The sequence below is a fragment of the Schistocerca cancellata genome, chromosome 2 (assembly GCF_023864275.1).
Source record: "Schistocerca cancellata isolate TAMUIC-IGC-003103 chromosome 2, iqSchCanc2.1, whole genome shotgun sequence".
In the NCBI taxonomy this organism is placed as follows: Eukaryota; Metazoa; Arthropoda; class Insecta; order Orthoptera; family Acrididae; genus Schistocerca; species Schistocerca cancellata.
The window spans coordinates 515,093,458-515,117,204 of record NC_064627.1 but is presented as its reverse complement, the minus strand read 5'-3'; the positions used below and the strand labels follow the sequence as shown (position 1 = coordinate 515,117,204).

The 23,747-nt window shown below is 38.8% G+C and overlaps 1 protein-coding gene across 5 annotated transcripts in view; it reads right to left on the bottom strand.

The window, feature by feature from the left end:
- Positions 1 to 23,747, bottom strand: part of LOC126162062 (clavesin-2-like) — a 127,572-nt gene that overhangs the window by 11,708 nt on the left and 92,117 nt on the right. For all 5 annotated transcript variants that reach the window (XM_049918316.1, XM_049918318.1, XM_049918320.1 and 2 more), the window contains 5 exons: positions 11,187 to 11,278; positions 6,592 to 6,742; positions 4,676 to 4,869; positions 4,453 to 4,563; positions 4,158 to 4,302 (listed from right to left, as the gene is read on the bottom strand). In XM_049918316.1, the coding sequence (XP_049774273.1) occupies positions 4,158 to 4,302; positions 4,453 to 4,563; positions 4,676 to 4,869; positions 6,592 to 6,742; positions 11,187 to 11,278 (693 nt within the window). The remainder of the gene's footprint in view (positions 1 to 4,157; positions 4,303 to 4,452; positions 4,564 to 4,675; positions 4,870 to 6,591; positions 6,743 to 11,186; positions 11,279 to 23,747) is intronic.

Sequence of the window (23,747 nt, the reverse complement as noted above, 5' to 3'; positions counted from 1 at the left end):
TGTCTTAGCACCTCTTCCCTTAACTTTTCTGGTACAAGCAGTTGTGGTCCTAATCGAATCTCCCTGTACAATAATCCATCACACATGCTGAACTGCTGCTGCTTACGGTACTGCTTACACTGTCTGTCTGCACTCTGTGCTGCTTAACACTAAGCAAGGTCTTAAACTAGTGCTTGTATTACTGCTACCTTCTTGTTTAGTGCATCCGCATTTCCGTGTTCCATCCCTGATTTGTTGATTACTTCATACTCAAATTCACTGAGTCTGAATGCCCATCTTGTCTGTCTGTCAGATGAGTCCTTCAAAAATAGTAACAACTTCAAAGTAGCATGGTCAGTCTCCACTTTAAACTTCTTCTCATACAAGTAATACCAGAAGACTCTCATTCTGTACAACAGGCTAAGCATCTCTCTCTCTGTCCTAGAATAATTCCTCTCAGCTCCATTAAATTGTCTTGCAAAAGTGATAGCGAGTTCTCCTGCATTGACCTCCAGGCTCAAAATGCACCAAAAGCATCACAAAATAAAATAAATTCCTTTGGAAAATGTGGAAACACTAACTCTGCACTTGACATGAAAACTTCATTTAACACAGCAAATGCTTTCTGAAAATTCTCAGGCCACACAAATTTGATACCTTTCCTTATTAATTGTATAAAGGGTCATGCTCTATCTGCAGACTGCCTCATGAATTTTCTATACCTTATGAGGCCCAGGGAAGACAATAACTCTTTGCTTGTTCCTGGTACTGGAAAATCCCACACTCCCTGTGTCAATCTCAGATCAGTTCTCACATCATACTTAGATATTAAATGACCTAAGTAATTTACTTCTTCCAACTCTAAAATGAAATTTTTCAGTACTTGTGTTAAATGTCAGCCTGTAATTTCTTGAGTACATCCCTCAACTGTTGACTATGGTCCTCCACATCTCTTAAAAACACACGTATGTCATCCAGATACACTGAAGATTGATGGGGCTTCAATTCTTTTAACACTCCATCCAATGAACACTGAATTCTTACTGGTACACTCTTTAAATGAAACAGCATTCTTCTGTACTGATAATGTCCCCAAGAGACTCTAAACACAGTCTTCTCTCTGTCCTCTGGGTCCATCTCTAATTTATTGCACTAACTCTCAAGTCCATCACAGTACTTTTGCATTGATACTTGCATCCACGCTTGAACTGCCTCTAAATACCAGTTTAGTCTGTAGCTGATGCTCTGCCATAATTAATTACCTCTCTAGTTAGCTGCTGAGGTTTCTGTGATGTTTTGAATGGGGTAAGCATTTGGTAGTTCACATGGCTGTTCAAATGCCAGTAACACCAACAGAACTGATACTTCCTCTTTTGATTGACAAACTCCTCCAAAATTGGCTGCAGAGACTGTGGCATATTTTCAGCCTTCAGTACACCAGTGCTTCATTCCTTGTAGGAATGTTGTGTTGCATCATGTTCATTACAGGCAATGGTCCTCATAGAAAGAGCAAGTCCTGAAACTCTAATAACAGTTCTTCCATCTGGTAAGTCAGACTCCACATTCACACAAAGTGACTTCCCAGTGCCACTCACCACATGATCATGCAAGCCTTAATGTCATTGCTTGCAGTTTAACTGGACTGTCTTGTAAAACAGATGCTCCTCAAGGCAAATCAATGTTGATGGCAGCTTCCCTAGAAGGAATGTCCTCCCACAAAGCTCCATCACACATTACTGAAGGTCAATTATGGCATGATGTTAATGCATAAAGTCTAGCTCAAGGATCATACTGCAGCCCTCATTCACATGAGATACCACTTCCACACACTGCTTAAACTTGGTTTCCTCTAATTTAAAATTCACTATCACTGACCCCAGTGGCCATATCTCACTATCCTACACCCCACACAAATCAAAACATGGTGGAGCACATTGCCTCTTACCCATTAAATCTCTTGAGGCCACCAAAACATACACTCCTCTGCCCAACAAAAACGTACACTTCTTACCATCTATTATCCCTGCTATGGCACAGTCCACCTCTGTATTCATATCCACTGCATTCAATTGTACTGAGAACACCTTTCAGCAGGTCTGGGGCTCCCTTCTGAGTTTAACAGATGCTTGTTAACACCCAGACCACCCCTGAAATTATTCCTATAATACTGCTGCTGTTTCATATCCTACCTATTGTTATTCCCACAGAATGACTGATAGTTCATACAACCCCCATCGCTCTGTGACTGACAGCACTTCCTCCAAACATGCACCATACCTCATATCTGCTCAAACACATTTCTCTGATCTCTTACCCCTCTTGCACCATCAATCTGCTTGAGTTCCACTGTTAGCTTAACTGCCACGTAGAGATCCCTAGGTGCACCAGTGTACGCACTCCTGATTTTGCCAGTGCTAAACCTCTTAGGAAAGCAATGACAGCCCATTGCTTTGCTTCCTAGCAACGCCTTGTTTGCCTCATCACTCTGTGTCAGCTCATATGTATGCACATTAAGTTTCCTAATCCTGTCCACAAAATCCTCCATGGCCTCATTAGGCCTTGACAAGAGGTCTTCCACATTTGATAACACAGCCTCAGAGGACCTACTGGAAAAGGGAGAAAAAAGGTTCACTTAGCCAGATCCAGCCCCTAGATTCTGCAACTTCAAAAACCCCAACTCGCCTTTCTCTGCTAATTTATTGTTTACAAGTATATTCTCTGCCCTTAACTGAGCTACCTGATCAATTAGTGATTGCATAGTTTCCTCACTGGTGACATCTTGAGTCTCTGATTATGCCATTGCATCACTCTTACTCATATTTACAATTTCAGTAATAATAACTCAAAAATAACAAGGACTGAACACTCTTCAGTTACCAACAATATCACATATATTTATTCTATCTAATCACAAACCATCTGAACTCCCTATACTGTCTTGCCATATGGCCAAAATGATGACATGTAAAACAAACAAATGCCACAGATTTGGCACAAACGACAGAATTCCCAAGTAAATTACACCGTGCACATGACATGGGCTCCAGCCATCCCTAGAATTACCCCTAAACTAAGAGAGTTTCCATGGCTCCTCCATCCTCAAAAAAGTAACTCTGCAGTTACACTGCCATCAAGCTCTCAACCCTATGATCATCACCAAAACACAAACTATAGCCTCAGTCATATCACAATGATGATATCACAACTTTGATTTGGATGTTGCATTGCAGGGAGTGATACACCCTCTGCTGCCCACAGTAGTGACATCAGTTCTCATCACATCACCTTGTAGAGTAGACAGCACTTGGGGTGAGGGATGGAGTGACAGGCCAATGGGACCAAAGACTCACTGGTGATCAAGAGGAATGTTTTATACAATTACATCACAGTAGCATGAGACCGACACACCACACTCTGGTGATGCTGGCCAGCATAGACTTGAAGGTAGCCGGCTTCTGCCATGGTGAGGAGTCACATGCATAGGCACCCTGCATAGATGATGTCAGGCCAGACAATGGCTAGTGGCCTGTCTCAATCCTTGTGACAGTGTTTGACAATTCTGTTTTTTCTTTTTTTTATAAAAAAAACATTAATTTAGGTTTTTCTCTTATTTTTCTACTTATAATTATTAACTCAGTAATTGGAAAACTAGGGCTACCTATCAAGGTGATAGATTTATCCGTTTACAACATACTTGATAGTTTATTTGTAAGAGTAGAAGTGCTTCAATATTGTAAACTCTTTCGTTGACATGCTGTATCTTTGTTCATGCCAAGTAGCCAAGTCAGTCTCTCTCTGGTACTAGAAATATTCACTTCTTGTACAGTGCACAAGTTATGTCATGTGCAACTTTACCAAGCCATGATTAAATGTGGTTCTAGTTCAGCATTTCTATATGTATGTTATTTATTGCGGCTAGCATAAACACAGTAACAGCGCTAACAGTGTCATCACCATTATCATGATCAACATTATCAACAACAACAACAAAGAAATGCCATGTATAAGCAGTGCTAAAACATATTAAACTAAATTTATTATATGGATCATCAAGTCAACAGCTTAGTTTTTGCAAAAATTGCATGACTACCTGTGAAACTTACGGATGTTAATTGTTAGAAACATAATTCTGAACCATCTTGTATAAGTTGATTAATATCAAACTAAGAATGCATTACCTTTGATCATATCTTCATTTTGTTGTAGTTTGTGTCTGAATGAATTGAAGTTGAAATTAGGTACCATTCCTCCTAACTGTTTTGGTAGTATCTCATAAGGCACATATTCATGCAAAGAAGACATGTTTCTACCATGAACATGAATCTGAAAAATTCAGTTATCAAAAACAAGTCTAATGATTCCCTGTTCATAATGCATATTAAAAACATGACATTATCTTATATTGGCACTACATTAGAATACAGAAAGAAGCTGTTTCAAAGTACACCAATACCATTTCAATACGATACTCACTCTTTGTCTCATCTTTTCTTTCAAAAATGGTTTAGAAATTGCAAACACAGCAGCAAAAAGTGATGGTGCATTTACAATATGGACACCCTTCAGCCTCAAAGGAAAGCAGTCCTGTAAAATCATATTTTCATAGATGAAATGTGATTACTCAAACATATCTCTTTTGCAGACATACATGACTTACAATTAATATTAGTTGCAAAAACAGAATGCTGATTTTTACCTGGAACATTTTAATGAAAAGTGATAAGTTTGATGGTGTTGCAACTAGGAAATGTTGAAGTCCATACCCTGCCATATCCACAATAAATACTGCACCAGAGATTTGAACGTGAGGATCTTCACAACAAAACGAAAGCACTGTTGCTATTGTCTGGTAGCATTCTTCTACTACAATCTTTTTGTAATCCAGTTTTTCTGAAAGAATCATTTAATTAACCTTAGTAATAAAATAATAATTCCATTACACACAATCTGAACAGTTAATACTACAGTCATGCTCATAAATTAAGAATGATGTTGGTACATGGTGAAACAATGCTCTGGTGGGCAGTTTGCGGGTTTAAATCACCTCGAGATATGATCATGCGGTGCATTTGACCTGCGGTCATCGCTTGGTGGCACTGGCAGCAGTCCACATATGCAGAGGTGTGTTGGTGCATGTCAGCAAGTAAGTGTGTGGACGTTTTCAGACGTGGTAATGGTGACTATGTGTTGAAAATGGCTCAAAGAGCACATATTCATGTCATTATGGCAAATGGAGGCTGGTCAAACAGAGCAGGTCGTATTATGGGCCCTCCATGTGCCACAAAGTGTGATCTCAAGATTATGGCAATGATTCCAGCAGACAGGAAACATATCCAGGCGCTACAGTACAGGATGTCCACAGTGTACAACACCATAAGAAGACTGATATCTCACCATCAGTGCCCACAGATGGCCATGGAGTACTGCAGGTAGCCTTGCTCAGGACCTTACCACAGCCACTGGAGCAGTTGTCTCCAGACACACAGTCTACAGACAACTGAACAGACATGGTTTATTTGCCCGGAGATTTGCAAGGTGCATTCCACTGATCCCTGGTCACAGGAGAGCCTGTAAAGCCTGGTGTAAGAACATAGTACATGGTCACTGGAACAGTGGTCCCAGGTTACGTTCAAGTATGAGTTCAGGTATAGTCTGAACAGTGATTCTTGTTGGGTTTTCATCTGGCATGAACCAGGAACCAGATACCAGCCCCTTAATGTCCTTGAAAGGGACCTGTATGGAGGTCGTGGTTTGATGGTGTGGTGTGGGATTATGATTGGTGCATGTACACCCCTGCACGTCTTTGACAGAGGAACTGTAACAGGTCAGCTGTATCGGGATGTCATTTTTCACCAGTATGTCTGCCTTTTCAGGGGTGCAGTGGGTCCCACCTTCCTACTGATGGATGATAACGCACGGCCCCTCTGAGCTGCCATGGTGGAGGAGTACCTTGAAACAGAAGATATCAGGTGAATGGAGTGGCCTACCTGTTGTCCAGACCTAAATGCCATTGAGCACGTCTGGGATGCTCTCGGTCGATGTATCGCTGCACATCTTCAAACCCTACGAGACTTCAGGAGCTCCGACAGGCACTGGTGCAAGAATGGGAGGCTATACCACAGCAGCTGCTCGACGACCTAATCCACAGTATGCCAACCCATTGTGCGGCCTGTGTACATGTGCATGGTGATCATATCCCATACTGATGTCGGGGTACATGTGCAAGAAACAGTGGCGTTTTGTAGCACATGTGTTTCGGGATGGTTTTGTCAACTTATCACCAATACTGTGGACTTACGCCTCTGTGTCATGTATGTTCCCTATGTGCCTATGCTATTACCACCAGTCTTGTGTAGTGCCACATTGTGCACATTCTGCAATTATCCTTAATTTATGAGCATGAGTGCAGTTGTACTAAAGAAAAAATTATAGTGAAACAACCAAGGTGTTACGTTATGTGAAAAATATCTGCCTTTGAAGAATGTAAATGTTCATACTCAATCTGAAGATTCAAAATCAATAAAGAATTAAATTTTCAATATCAAAATATTTAGGTGCAAGTATATGGACACTATTCATATGCAGTTCTTAGTCTTTAAGAATGACACTTACCAAATCGCATGATCACTACAATCCTCCCATCATTATCTTTTTGGTCTAGAACTGTCATTATGTCCATGTCATAAACATATCCTTTTTCTGATGGAAGGCAACATTCAAGATGTTTTGGATAAGCCTTCTTAACTTTGTAAAAGTTCTTGAGCTGAAGAAAAAGTGAAAGGGTATTTCAACATAATGTTGCAGTAGGAAAACTCAGTTAAGCAATCTCAAATGTTAATTTACTTCCCTGATCATAACTATTCACAAGATCCAAGAAATTGAGATTCATAAGAAAGATTAGAAATGGCAATAATTTCATGTGATATGTTGAGGTGTAAGTTTCTTTATGGAAGCAGAAAACAACTTTTATGAAAAGAAACATTTTTGAAACTAGCATCACTAATTCAGTTAAATGTAGTGATGAGACAAATATTTGACCTGTCAATGAAATGGAATGCTGTTACACATATATAGATGAAGGGTTCATTTATGCACAATAATCTGCTGCTTTAAATAAACCAAATTTCTTCACCGTTCAAATACTGAATCTGATTCTATGCCTACAGGAGATGGACAAAAATAAGGAAATACAATGAAAAAGGCATCTTGAACATAACTGGAGATGCTGGCCAAGCCAGCAAGCCAGAAAGTTCCATTGTATTATCTGACCATGGATAGTATTTGTACAATATCCTCAATACACTGCAGGTGTCAGTTGTGATCAGAGTGGTGTTCTGTGTAGTAGCACATGGATTATGTCATTGCTGAGTGCATTCGATTGTGTGCACATTGTTAGTGCTCATATGCTGGGTCCTACTATACACAAATGACCAAAGTGTTTGACATATCAAGAGCCACCATATCAAAGATTTGTCCCACATACAGGGAAAGCAGAAGAATAAAATCTGCCAAGTCACATCTTGGATGGAAGTGGGTGTTGAGTGATTGTGACAGATGGTCATTGAAGAGGATTATGACAGAGAAAAAAGGTGACAGCAGCTACAAAACTCACTGCAGAACTGAATGTCTCACTCACAATTCCTGTTAGCACCAAAACAACATGGAGGGAGCTCTAAAGCAGGGAATTGCAGGGTGATCTGGAATTCCAAAACCATGCATCAGTGATGCAAAAGGCTGTATCAGGAAAATGGAGTGCATTAGCCACAATGCCTGGACTGTGGAGCAATAGAAGATAATCATGTGGTCAGATGAGTCTTGTTTCATACCATTTTCAACTTCTGTCTGAGTTTATGTTTCAAGAGTAAAACATAGTGGGAGTTCAGTGATGATTTGAACAGCCATATCATGGCAATTCATGGACCCTGTAGTTATTCTGCAAAACTGCATTATTAGCAATGACTATGTGATAGTTGTGGCTGATCAGGTAAATTCTATGGTAAAATGCTTGTTCCCCAATGGTCATTATTTGTTTTAAGTTGACAGGGCCTGTGTTCACACACAGACATGTGTTTAAGGAGCTGGGCATTCTGGCAATTGCTTCACAATGTATTTATTCCCTCATGAATTTTGTTGTTCAAATGGAGCAATGATGTACATAACAGCAAATCCAGAAGGAAAAATGACATTCATTACTCCACATTAATGCTGCCTTTGGCAAAAAAGGGGCACACAATGCCATGAGTAAAATTTCTGATAATTTACTCAGTGACATAAACTGCCTGATAGACACCAAAGTAAAATTTTAAAACAAACTGAAAAAGTTTGTTCTTAACAACTCCTTCCATTCTGTAGAAGAATTTATATCACAGTAATATGTACTTTTATTTGTGTACTTATTTTAATTTGTCTTTTGATCATATGTAGTAAAATGAACATGATACTGAGTTTAACTGTAGTCATTACAGAGAACAGTTTTCAAGATTATATATAGTTCTAATTGTTATGTGTTACAAAAGTTACAGATGTATCCTTTATTGTAGATTAAGTACTCAATTAATGAATAGAAACAGTGATGCTACAGATATTCTTTAACGGATCTTTCAAAAGCATTAGCTTTTAGTATACATTTTATATCATTTGGCAACTTATTGAATTTTTTTATTTGATTAACTGGTCGTAAATGCAAGTTACATTTTAATTTAGTGTTATGATTATGTCAGTCACATATTTTTCTAATACACGATCATTTCCAATTACATTTTATAAAAATATATATTAGTGAGCCAAGAGTACACAGTATGACAGAGGTAGCACTTTCATGTTTTAAATATTGGTTTACATGTCTATCTCAGCTCCCTGTAATAATCTTATTGACCCTTTTTGGATTCTGCAGGTCCCCAAAGCTGCTCATGAGTTTCCCCAGAATATGAGTCTGCATTTTAGATGAGCATTAATATATGTGTAACAGGCAATTACTTGAGAGTGCATCCTTATAGAGCCCTTAAAATGGCAGCCAGTACTCAACTTGGCATTAATGTTTTCAATATGTTTGTCTTGTTTTAGGTCACTTTGAATTTAAATGCCAAACATTTTGTCTCTTCTTTATTCACAATAGGTTGTTGGTTGACCATGCTGTCTGTTTTAATGTTATGAAAAGGGTAGTTGCTAATCACCAATCACCGTATAGTGGAAATGCTGTGTTGCAGATAGGCACAACAAAGAGAGAGAGAGAGAGAGAGAGAGAGAGAGAGAGAGAGTGTGTGTGTGTGTGTGTGTGTATGCTATTTTTGACAAAGGCCTTGAAGCTAACTGTCCAACAGTCTTTTTGTTGTGCCTGTCTACGACTCAGCATCTCCCCTGTATGGCGAGTAGCAACTATCCTTTTCATAACATTGTTACATTCCAACCTAGATTTTCCAAGATGTTGTTTTTGACTGTTATGGAAATTAAATTCTACTGTTTTCTTTTTGTTTATTATAAGATGATTTATTGCATATCCTTTACTTCGTTGATTTGTAACAGAGTTTACTTCATGTTGGATATAATCATTTTTTTGCTGCTTTCACTAATACTGTTGTGTGTCATGACCCATCATGTATATCTAGATCAGTGATATATATCAGCAAGAGAAGAGGTCCCTTTATTGATTCCTGAGGTACCCTACAGGTGATTGGGTGTTCTTCTGAGGTGATTGGGTGTTCTTCTGACAGGTATTCTGAGACTATTTGTGCTTTTTCATCTGTATGTCTAATGCACACTTTTTTTATGTGGTCACTGAGAAATGAACAGATCCATTCATTTACTAATCCCCTAATGCATAGTACTCTAACTTGTTTAGAAGAGTTCTGTGGTTTACCGTGTTGAAAACTTTAGAAATCTAAAAATATACCTGAAATTTGCTGTTTTTCATCAACGGATTTTAAAACAGCAGTTATAGATTCATGGATTGTTGTCTTAGTTGGTTTCTTACTTTGGAAATCATGTTGAGAACTGGCTAATGTTCCATTTTTATTTATAATCGTTATTAACTTATTATACATTACTTTATCCAATACTTTTGAAAAACAGCATCTAATGTAATGTGTCAGTAATTTGGCACAATGCATTTATTACCAGCATTGAATATCAGAAAAAATTAGAATATTTTTAGCTAATCAGGGAAGATGCTCACCTCTAATGAGAAGTTACATATATGAATGAGGAGGTCAATAATGTTTTGGAGCAGTACCTGGTAAGATTCTACTGGATCTGTTATCAATTCCTGCTGAGTACGTTGTTTTTAGATCTTTAACACCACTGACTATTTCCTCCCTGCCTTCATGATCTGCAAACATTGATAGTTTACAGCTGATTATCTTGTTTTCTGCCGATTTCCAACAAAACTAGTTTTTGTTAAATTCTCAGTTACTACAGTGAAGCAGCCGTTGAATACATTTGCTATTTCAGTTGGTTCTGTAATCTTTTTATTGTAATGTAACAATAGCTTTAATTTCATTTGAAGATTTTTAAAAAAATTCTATACCTATCACTGTGCATTCTTTTTGCCTGTTTTATGACCTTTTGTAAAATTTTTGTGTATGTTTTGTTGTGAAAGTGCATATATGCTGTGACATTATTTCCCTTGCAGGTTTGGTGTTTTCGTTTCCTCTGGCAAGAAGTTCTAATTCCTTTAGTAATCTAGCCATTGCCTCTTGCATTAGTTCTGATATTTACCATTTTTAGAGGGAAGGCAGTATCAAAATGTTGTATCAGTTTTTCTAGAAATATGTTACATTTTGTATCCATACTTTGCATTTCATAGAAGATGATGAGTAGGAATTACTAATTTTTAAAGAAGACTTTTTGATGTTCAGCATGGAGCAATATTAAAAATTAATTTGCAGCATGAATGTGAAATGACTGATTCCACATCATAACAATTTATCACAAAAATGATCCACAGAACATGAAACTAACTAATTAACTAGAACTTGCTATTATTTTGCAGGAAGAAAGGTATAAAATACCCTTGCAAAACATACAGGATTTTTATTTATCTATTCAAGATGACTGGCAGCTGTTTTGAATCCCAGTGGTTTTCTAACACCATGTTAGGCATGTTAATGTGTTGTGTTTTTAGTGTTTCCATATTTTTGTCCACCCTCTCATATGTACCTTTGCATACAGGTAAAACAAATGTCTATGGTGATACAGTTCCACAATCTTACCAGTCTGAAGGCTTCATTCACATTGTGCTTCCTCGCTCTTAAAAAAGCTAAGAGGAATGTGTCATCAGTTCTTGAATAGAGCCCTTTTTCACCTGAAAATCACCAAACATTTTTTTAAAAATATTTTCATCATGTAGTTGTAACCATTCAAAAGAAGAACTTTGTAATTTCTTGACTGTATTTTAATAATAAATAACTCCAAAATGTGGATGCTCAAAAAGCACTGTCACAAAAGGTGGACAAGTTGCAAAACTTTTATATCATTACAATAACTTTTTAGAGTACAACTTTTTTGTGGAATTATACCAATTAACAGGTGGCCCTTTCATAATAGCTGTTGACTGTTGTAAGGTACATATAGTCACCCAGAAATACTTATAGTGTGGTAGAGAGTCATGAATCTATAAACTGACAAGTGTGATCTTTTTAATGAAACCAGCAAGGATGATTAGATGATGAATGTGGGTGGAGTTCCTGGAATGAATTCACATCGTGAGGTGGAGCATTAGTTAAGGTGTTGAACTCACATTCAGAAGGAGCAGTTTTCTAATCCCTATCTGGCCATCCAATTTTTTGATTTCTTAGTCTCCCATCCTTGTTCTATATGAGATGGTGCACAAGCTCAAATGATGATCTAATCAACTGGCTGTCAAACCAGAACCTTCCTTTTTGGAGATACATTGAGACAACTTAAAATGATGGGTAAACAAATGACTGCACAAGAAGTCTTAAGAATGTGTCAGTCATACCCTTTAGGCATTAGCAATGGTGCATGTTAGAGGTGAAAAACCAGGCAGCAATGATGGGAGTACATTATGTCAAATCAAATGCAATGCAATAATAAATTAAATTAAATGGAACAAATACTACCATCCCCAAAGAAGTCAAGATATTGGGTTAAAGATTGTGAACAAACTGGAGGGCTTTGCTCAATAGTTGACTATGATTAATGAAACTGATAAAGAAAAGTAACCTGAAAACTGGTAGCTAGCATGATCCGAGGGCATGATATCTGAAGTGGTCAATGGGCAACTGCCATAACTTCACCTTTTCAGACTGTGTAATATGATAATTTTGTTACTGGAGACAATTTTGGTAATATTAATGGCAGCACAAGTATTGAAGTTAGCTACAGATGTCAATTGAAATTAAACTTATTATGCATGCTTTGAAAACATTCCAATCATTATATGTTTCCTGATGTAAGACACAATTTGAGAAAATTCATTCTATTGTTTATGCAACACTTAAGTGCAAAATTCTTGTTTTATTTTCATTTGACTAAACTGCATGGCACCATATCAGTATTATGTGGCCTCCAATAAACAAGTAAATAAATAAATCCCAAATTATAATACTACACTACTGCCAAATTTTTGACAATCAATGCCTGTTGTAATAAATTTGTTAAGCTGTGTATGAGAGATTAATAGTAACCACAAAATACAAGTAGTAAGTGTACGACACTTCATTTTGCACAATGGCAATCAAATATAGATAGTTGCCACAGAGAGATGGCGTGGGGAATATGATGTCAAAAAAAGTTCACCACCCTGGGAAACCATATCAGTTCTTGATAGGTTTCAGGAGAGGGAGATTATTGATGAGATCAATGCAATCAGACATTGGGCAGATACCCTCAGATGAGACAGAATGCAGAATTACCAAGAAATGGGATGTGAGAGCATCGAAGTTGTGATTTTTGTAGTCAATTTCCACACCGTGGTCAGAAAGGGCTTGTAGGACCTGTTGAAGAAGACATTTATGTTCCTCAATGGAGGAAGAAGAGATGAGGATATCATTGAGGTATGCAAAGCAAAAACAGTATAGAGCCAACAAAATGCTGCCAAGTTTGTGCTGCATTTGTTAGATCATATAGCACGAAGCAGCATTTGAACAGCCCAAAGGGGTAGTGATCGCTGTTTTTGGAATGTCATTCTTAAAAGTTGGAATCTGATGGTATTCTTTGCACCAGTCAGTCATGCTGAAGACTTGCATGCTGTGAAGCTGGTTGGCAAAGTCCTGAATGTGGGGAATAGGGTAATTGTCCAAAGATGTACAAGTGTTCAGTTTGTGGAAGTCCCCACACAGGTGGAAAGAACAGTCTTTCTTGGCAACAAGTGAATAGGGTACAACCAGGTGCTATCAGAGGGGTGTACAATACCTGCATTTAACAGTTCCTGTGCCACAGACTTAATATTATTGAACTTGGTAGCATAAAGGTATGTTGTGAGCCAGTGGTCTGTCCATGAGATGCAATCTGTGGCACATACCGTTAGTGATCATCATAACATTATATGTATTTAGATGAGCTAATTAGCTGCCCAGTACGGGTATGAGGAAAGAAGAATTTGTTGCACAGCTAAATGATGGCAGGCCTAGGGCTCTGGGTGCACTACGGACAGCCTGGCTTGCTGACAGTTTCTGGCCAACCACATGCAAAGATGAGCAGCGTCAAAGCAAATGGGTAAATCTGAACAATGGGAAGTTGGACAGCTGTCACAGCATGCCCTTTGTACAACAGACAATGCTCCAGGAAATGGCGGACTGTTAGACAATCTTAAAGATAGTTAAGTCACAGCTCTCTGAACTTTGATAATAAGTCATAGTTACACATTAAAGTGAATCTGAATACATCTGTGATCTCAGAAAAATAAGGCACATACAATGACATAACAACATTTCAGTATCTTTAAAACAACAGACTTCAATATCTCACAGTGAATTTAAACCTTTACACAATGAACCCGTGTGCTGACAACTTTTAATTGCTTCATGTGATTTCAGCAAACAGTGTCTCTGCACTATAGCTATCATCTCTGAAATCTATATAATCTGTATCTGTTTTATTTTTTGATTTATGACAGTTATTATCTCTTTTTCATTATGCAGATATTTGTCAAAACATTGTCTTCTCCACATTTACACATCAAATGAATTCAGCATGAATACCTCAGATTTTGGCATATTTGTGTTTTTATTTAATGAACAGTTTACTATTGTGCCAGTAACTTTATTTAAATGTTGATTCCAAGTGTTATTACAAAACTATGCTAATTTAAAAGTGGTCAGTCACATGTATTAGAGGACACCACCATTAAAAACTGCCGAAAGATGCTTCTGTCAAGCAGGCATAAATAATTGCTTAAATAATATTTAACAACAATTTATTGCCATTTATCATGAGCATACCTGTGCAAGAATTCTAGCTTATTTATTAATGGAAAACCTTTATTTATGATTGTAGGGAATGCTCTGAGTGTGACTAAATGTTTATAACTTTTCCTTTGTTTAAGTGCTGTAGTAATGCATTTGTTCAATATGGGAAAGTAGTCTAATTAATCAAATCACGTCTGTAGAGCTTGAGGATCACATGTTTTTGGTGGGGATGGCCTTCAGCCAATGAGAGTTGGTCAGTGAGATAACACTGCTGGAGTAAAGTGGAGACTGGAACTTTTCAAGTGAAGAGCTCATTGGAGCAATTCTGGACATTATGTCAAGATCTTGAAGAAGGCAGACCTGCCTGAAGTAACTGATTCAGTCATATGGGTGATTGGTTCTTGGTGGTGAATATCTTAGCTCCTGAAGGGACTACATTTTCTGAGAGGTCTGAATGTGTTCCAGAATATGTCTCTAACTTCAACCACTTGATTTACAGAACTGAGAATAGACAGAGCATGGATTACTATTCTTGATATCATATATGTTAATTTGTGGATCATCATATTGGACCTTGGACTATTTTGAGCAGATGAATCTTTCATGTATTCTGATCACAAAATGGACTTAGCTTCTGAGAGGCTTTGATGACTACTTAATTTGGGGACATTGCTTCCATTCTTGTATCATTACCTACGTAACTTTGCTGCATTTGGTGAGGATATTTTCTGTCTGTATTTTAACTGAATATTGTAGGACCACTTCCATTTATTTCAGATGTCCTTTCTTGAACAAAATTTACCCAACATATTTCTCTGCTGTGTGCATCATTTACAAACCTTAGAATAGGACTATTGTTATTAAATTATTCATTTATCTTTTATTTTCTATTTCTGTGTAATTAGCAATTGTAGCCAATGCATAGACTATCTGACTGCAGGGTAAGAGCTACAGTTTATAACACACATCAAAAAAAGTTTTGCATCACCCTGGTTCCCAGAACTCCTGAAGAGAGACATTGACTGTGAATATTGTATCACAGACACAGCCCCTTTGACTGTTCAGAGACACTAAACCCAACCAAAGGTGTAAACAACCATGCATGAGCAGTGCCTATTAGATGGAGGGAGTCTGACAGCCGATCAGTTCCAGTCATTCCACCAGGAAGGAGGTACATGGCTCATGTTGTCTGTAGTTCAACCATTCCTAGACAGTCAATACTGCGGTTTGAATGTGTGCGCATTGTTACTTTGTGCCAAGAAGGGCTCTCAACAAGGGAAGTGTCCAGGCATCTCGGAGTGAACCAAAGCAACTGTTTGGACATAGAGGAGATACAGAGAGACAGGAACTGTTGATGACGTGCCTCACTCAGGCTTCCCAAGGGCTACTACTGCAGTGGATGACCACTACCTATGGATTATGGCTCAGAGAAACCCTGACAGCAACGCCACCATGTTGAATAATGCTTTTCGTACAGCCACAGGATGTCATGTTACAATTCAAAACTGTGCACAATGGGCTGCATGATGCGCAGCTTCACTACCAACGTCCATGGTGAGATCAATCTTCAAACCCACAACACCACACAGCAATGGTAATTGGTTGAAAGAGAAAAAACGAATTTAAGTAGGCAGGTGGCAAAAGAAGAGGGGAAGTAAAAATATCCCAGCTTGCTTCGTCACATCACCCTCTCATTGGATTGACCAGATAGATATTGCAAATAGCTATCTGGGCAATTCATTGAGCACAAATGGGCCCAGAAATTGGGTTTAATGATCTATACACAAAAAATTACATAAGAAATCTTATCAGAACTACAGTACAGGGCTGCTTCTGGATGGGCAGCTCAGGTAGCAGATAGTTGTACTTTGTGGTATAGTTTTGAGAAAGCATTTTTAGATTAATATTGGTCCAAAGAGAAGCAGCAGAGAATTTTGAGTGAATTTTGGGGAGGAGAGAGATTGACTCTAGGAAGGGTACTGTGAAAGGTTTCGTCAGCTTTGGATAAACAAACTGAAATATTTAGACAAAGAGCTGAGTAGTGAATCAATAATTATGGGCTTAGAAACTAAGTTGCCTCAGAAAGTTAGAGAACTGCTTGTACCTGCCCCTGGGGGTAATATTAGTGATTTCTTGAATTATGTTGATAAACTGGAGAGATTGAAGCCCTCAGTGGAAGATTGTAGGAGGAATTTGGATGACAACATTCAATCAGGGAGAGAATTTCAGGTAAATAGGATGAACAGGACTAATTACAGTAGAAATTCAAGGAATGGTTCAGTGGAGGATAGCCAGAAAGAAAATGGTAAGAGAAATTCAAATAACAGAAATGCAGGAGATGATTTTAATTCTGGATCCAGTTTTGGCTCGCACTAGAGCAGGTGATGATAAAGAGCCACTTGTATAAAAATGTACTGTAATCACAGGTAAGAGTAATGTAAATGATAGTAGTAAGACAAGTGTCTCCCCCATGAACCATGGACCTTGCTGTTGGTGGGGAGGCTTGCGTGCCTCAGTGATACAGATGGCCGTACCGTAGGCAACCACAATGGAGGGGTATCTGTTGAGAGGCCAGACAAATGTGTGGTTCCTGAAGAGGGGCAGCAGCCTTTTCAGTAGTTGCAGGGGCAACAGTCTGGATGAATGACTGATCTGGCCTTGTAACACTAACCAAAACGGCCTTGCTGTGCTGGTACTGCAAACGGCTGAAAGCGAGGGGAAACTACAGCCGTAATTTATCACAAGGGCATGCAGCTTTTCTGTATGGTTAAATGATGATGGCGTCCTCTTGGGTAAAATATTCCGGAGGTAAAATAGTCCCCCATTCGGATCTCCAGGTGGGGACTACTCAAGAGGATGTCGTTATCAGGAGAAAGAAAACTGGCATTCTACGGATCGGAGTGTGGAATGTCAGATCCCTAAATCGGGCAGGTAGGTTAGAAAATTTGAAAAGAGAAATGGATAGGTTAAAGTTAGATATAGTGGGAATTGGCAAAGTTCGGTGGCAGGAGGAACAAGACTTTCAGTCAGGTGAATACAGGGTTATAAATACAAAATCAAATAGAGGTAATGCAGGAGTAGGTTTAATAATGAATAAAAAAATAGGAGTGCAGGTAAACTACTAAAAACAGCATAGTGAATGCATTATTGCAGCCAAGATAGACATGAAGCCCATGCCTACTACAGTAGTACAAGTTTATATGCCAACTAACTCTGCAGATGATGAAGAAATTGATGAAATGTATGATGAGATAAAAGAAATTATTCAGGTAGTGAAGGGAGACGAAAATTTAATAGTCATGGGTGACTGGAATTCGAGAGTAGGAAAAAGGAGAAAAGGAAACATAGTGGGTGAATATGGATTAGTGCTAAGAAATGAAAGAGGAAGCTGTCTGGTAGAATTTTGCACAGAGCATAACTTAATCATAGCCAACACTTGGTTCAAGAATCATAAAAGAAGGTTGTATACACGGAAGAAGCCTGGAGATATTAGAAGGTATCAGATAGATTATATAATGGTAAGACAGAGATTTAGGAACCAGGTTTTAAATTGTAAGACATTTCCAGGGGCAGATGTGGACTCTGACCACAATCTATTGGTTATGAACTGTAGATTAAAACTGAAGAAAATGCAAAAAGGTGGGAATTTAAGGAGATGGGGCCTGGATAAACTGACTAAACCAGAGGTTGTACAGAGTTTTAGGGAGAGCATAAGGGAACAATTGACAGGAATGGGGGAAAGAAATACAGTAGAAGAAGAATGGGCAGCTCTGAGGGATGAAGTAGTGAAGGCAGCAGAGGATCAAGTAGGTAAAAAGATGGGGGCTAGTAGAAATCCTTGGGTAACAGAAGAAATATTGAATTTAATTGATGACAGGAGAAAATATAAAAACACAGTAAATGAAGCAGGCAAAAAGGAATACAAACGTCTCAAAAATGAGATTGACAGGAAGTGCAAAATGGCTAAGCAGGGAAGGCTAGAGCACAAATGTAAGGATGTAGAGGCTCATCTCATTAGGGGTAAGATAGATACTGCCTACACGAAAATTAAAGAGACCTTTGGAGAAAAGAGAGCCACTTGTATGAATATCAAGAGCTCAGATGGAAACCCAGTTCTAAACAAAGAAGGGAAAGCAGAAAGGTGGAAGGAGTATATAGAGGGTCTATACAAGGGCGATGTACTTGAGGACAATATTATGGAAACTGAAGAGGATGTAGATGAAGATGAAATGGGAGATACGACACTGCGTGAAGAGTTTGACAGAGCACTGAAAGACCTGAGTCGAAACAAGGCCTCCCGAATAGACAACATTCCATTGGAACTACTGACAGCCTTGGGAGAGCCAGTCCTGACTAAACTCTACCATCTGGTGAGCAAGATGTATGAGACAGGCGAAATACCCTCAGACTTCAAGAAGAATATAATAATTCCAATCCCAAAGAAAGCAGGCGTTGACAGATGTGAAAATTACTAAACTATCAGTTTAATAAGTCACGGCTGCAAAATACTAACGCAAATTCTTTACAGACGAATGGAAAAACTGGTAGAAGCCGACCTCGGAGAAGATCAGTTTGGATTCCGTAGAAATGTTGGAACATGTGAGGCAATACTGACCCTACAGCTTATCTTAGGAAATAGATTAAGGAAAGGCAAACCTACGTTTCTAGCATTTGTAGACTTACAGTAAGCTTTTGACAATGTTGACTGGAATACTATCTTTCAAATTCTGAAGGTGGCAGGGGTAAAATAAATGGGGTGAAAGGCTATTTATAATTTACACAGAAACCAGATGGCAGTTATAAGAAATAAAAACTTTGAGGTTTGCCGATGACATTGTAATTCTGTCAGAGACAGCAATGGACTTGGAAGAGCAGTTGAACAGAATGGACAGTGTCTTGATAGGAGGATAATGGAATGCAGTCGAATTAAGTCGGTTGATGCTGAGGGAATTAGATTAGGAAATGAGACACTTAAAGTAGTAAAAGAGTTTTGCTATTTGGGGAGCAAAATAACTGATGATGGTCGAAGTAGTGACTGGCAATGGCAAGGAAAGCGTTTCTGAAGAAGAGAAATTTGCTAACATCAAGTATAGATTTAAGTGTCAGGAAGTCATTTCTGAAAGTATTTGTATGGAGTTTAGCCATGTATGCAAGTGAAACATGGATGACAAATAGTTTGGCCAAGAAGAGAATAGAAGCTTTTGAAATGTGGTGCTACAGAAGAATTCTGAAGATTAGATGGGTAGATCACATAACTAATGAGGAGGTATTGAATAGAATTGGGGAGAAGAGGAGTTTGTGGCACAACTTGACTAGAAGAAGGGATGGTTGGTAGGACATGTTCTGAGGCATCAAGGGATCACCAAATTAGTATTGGAGGGCAGCGTGGAGGGTAAAAATCATAGAGGGAGACCAAGAGGTGAATACACTAAGCAGATTCAGAAGGATGTAGGCTGCAGTACGTACTGGGAGATGAAGCAGCTCGCACAGGATAGAGTAGCATGGAGAGTTGCATCAAACCAGTCTCAGGACTGAAGACCACAACAACAAGAAGACAAGTGTAATTTCTAACTATAGTGAGATGTTAAATGATGGTGTGGGTAGCAATGTTTATCCCATAAAAGGAGAGGAGGAACTTACTATATGTGCATTGAACCAGAAGTAAGACCTACAAGCAAGTAGGGGGTTCAACATTCTGTGTTGGATTCATTATGTGGCGATAATGCTTATCCCCCTACTCCTGTCCTAGCTGTAGTTTATAAGTGAATCAGAAACATTCTATCTTCCCCTTTCAAGTGAATTTGTACATCAGAGTACTTAAGTATGAGGATATGTTAGAAAACATTTCTCCAGTGTTATGTGTGTGTCTATATATATATAAACTTTACAGAAGCTCTCCTGTGAACCTTGCAGAATTAGCTCTCCTGAAAGAAAGGATACTGCAGAGACATGGCTTAGCCACAGCCTAGGGGATGTTTTCAGAATGAGATTTTCACTCTGCAGTGGAGTGTGCGCTGATATGAAACTTCGTGGCAGATTAAAACTGTGTGCCGGACTGAGACTCAAACTCGGGACCCTTGTCTTTCACAGGCAAGTGCTCTACCAACCAAGTGCTCTAGGCTGTGGCTAAGCCATGTCTCCGCAATATCCTTTCTTTCAGGAGTGCTAGTTTTGCAAGGTTCGCAGGAGAGCTTATATAAAATTGGATGGTAGGAGATGAGGTACTGGCAGAAGTAAAGCTGGGAGGACGGGCCATGAGTTGTGCTTGGGTAGCTCAGTTGGTAGAGCACTTGCCCGCGAAAGGCAAAGGTCCCGAGTTTGAGTCTCGGTCCAGCACACAGTTTTAATCTGCCAGGAAGTTTCATATCAGCGCAAACTCCATTGCAGAGTGAAAATCTCATTCTGAAAGATGATGTAACTTATCTAACGAAAGTGTTGGTATGTTCATAGACACACAAACAAACACAAACACACACACAAAATTCAAGCTTTTGCAACCAACGGTTGCTCCATCAGGAAAGAGGGAAGGAGAGGGAAATACGAAAGGATGTGGGTTTTAAGGGAGAGGGTAAGGAGTCATACAAATCCCGGGAGCGGAAAGACTTACCTTAGGGGGAAAAAAAGGACAGGTACACACTCGCACATACGCACACATATCCATCCGCACATATACAGACACAAGCAGACATATGTAAAGGCAAAGAATTTGGGCAGAGATGTCAGTCAAGGCGGAAGTACAGATGCAAAGATGTTGTTGAATGACAGGTGAGGTATGAGCGGCGGCAACTTGAAATTAGCGGAGGTTGAGGCCTGGTGGGTAACGGGAAGAGAGGATATATTGAAGGGCAAGTTCCCATCTCCAGAGTTCTGATAGGTTGGTGTTAGTGGGAAGTATCCAGATAACCCGGACGGTGTAACACTGTGCCAAGGTGTGCTGGCCTTGCACCAAGGCATGTTTACCCACAGGGTGATCCTCACTACCAACAAACACTATCTGCATGTGTCCATTCATGTGAATGGACAGTTTGTTGCTGGTCATTCCCACATAGAAAGCTTCACAGTGTAGGCAGGTCAGTTGGTAAATCACATGCGTACTTTCACACGTGGCTCTGCCTTTGATTGTGTACACCTTCCGGGTTACAGGACTGGAGTAGGTGGTGGTGGGAGGGTGCATGGGACAGGTTTTACCCCGGGGGTGGTTACAAGGGTAGGAGCTAGAGGGTAGGGAAGGTGGTTTGGGGATTTCATAGGAAAGAACCAAGAGGTTACGAATGTTAGGTGGACAGCGGAAAGACACTCTTGGTGGAGTGGGGAGGATTTCATGAAGGATGGATCTCATTTCAGGGCAGGATTTGAGGAAGTTGTATCCCTGTTGGAGAGTGACATTCAGAGTCTGATCCAGTCCCGGAAAGTATCCTGTCACAACTGGTGCACTTTTGGGGTTCTTCTGTGGGAAATGAAATGGCTCTGAGCACTATGGGACTTAACATCTTCTGTGGGAGGTTCTGGGTTTGAGGGGATGAGGAAGTGGCTCTGGTTATTTGCTTTTGTACCAGGTCAGGAGGGTAGTTGCGGGATGCAAAAGCTGTTGTCAGGTTGTTGGTGTAATGGTTCAGGGATTCAGGACTGGAGCAGATTCGTTTGCCACAAAGACCTAGTCTGTAGGGAAGGGACCGTTTGATATTGAATGGGTGGAAGCTGTCATAATGGAGGTACTGTTGCTTGTTGGTGGGTTTGATGTGGACGGATGTGTGAAGTTGGCCATTGGACAGATGGAGGTTGTAATGGTCGCCTGGTCGTAGATATTGCTAATTGCTATAATCGCACTATTTCACTCCCATTTACGGAGCTTGTTAGCACTTGATGTTACGTTGGCGCCATTAAAATGCATTGTGTTGTAGTAATCGCTGCTACTTGCTGGATCGCTGCTGTCTCTCAATGCTGATGCTGGCTCTACATCTGGTTGTCTAGGGTTAAAAACATGAGGTCCCGTGTTTTTTATGTGCTTTTGATGATAAAGAACGAGCGAAACCAACAAATATGTAAACTTCAAATATTTATTTCTCTGGTGGCCATCTTAATTCCACTGTCCACCAAAGACCATGACACAATACAAAGTAGTATTTCCTTCACATGTTCTTTGCATTGTTTATCCACCTCAAACATTAACACACAAACACACTTTACCAAAGTGACATTCCGACTGCCCTCCGACCGTTCTTGCTGCTTGTATTTATAACATTGTCAAAGAACTACTAAAAAGAGATATAGTTTACAAGTCACATGTTCATCTGTTATCCTAATTTGTGCAGAAAAGTTATTAATTTGCATCGAGTGGCATAATTTAACATGTTATTAAAATGACAGACAGATTTGTTGACTTGACAGAATAATTCTTTGTTACAAAAAGGCCATTTTTTAGAAGTTTGTCAATTGACTTCTCTAATTTGCATAAATAAGTAAATAACATGAATTATTAAGAATTACATTGGTTTTCGTCTAAAATAGGATTGATTTCGTGAATACTGAGTGAAAACGCTCCTAGTGAACAAATAGGTTTCACTGGGTGATTTTTATTTAAGGAGATCCAAAATACCTAAGTTGGCCACTATTTTTCGTACTTCATATTAATTATTTAAGATGAACTTAGTGTTTTTACACGATGACATTTGCTGTATCAGTGATCAAGTGATATAAACTTTTGTGTGGGTCAGTTACTCAGTATACTTTAATGAGTTGACTGTTTATGGAGACATGTTATGCAATCATTGTTAACATACACAATAACTTTTCTATAATCATAAATACTCGTTAAACTGGTTGAATTTGGAGGGTATCGCATACTTCGGTAAAGTAAAGCCTTTAGTATGTTCCGTTACAATACCCCCCTCGGGTAATATCATTTACAGAATGTTAATGATATTAGCCGACTAGGACAAATGTGTCAAATGGTTAAAATTTGGAAAAGTACTACTTTAATAATTTTTTTGTTTTACTATGCATAATGTGTACGTATGCAATGACCGTTACACCGTTTCAAAATGACTTTTTCCTGCAAATATTTTAGTTGTGTTGTTTCAAATGCACTTTGTGTTATGGCTCTCAGTATGACAGCATAATAAAAATATTTAGTAATATATGAAAGTAAAAAAAATGTTGATCTTTGCTCCCAGTGAGCCACATGGAAAATGATCAAAAACAGACACAAATGTATCACATGCGATGTTAAGATATATAAGAAATATATGTAAATTATTTCAAAGTCAGTTCTCATTGAGTCACAGATTAATCAAGATAATAGAAGGAACATAAATATATTACATAGATGGACAGGTCATATGTCCATAGGAAAATATTGCAACTGTCTGCTCTTTTTGAACTACATAAAAGAAATGAAAACAA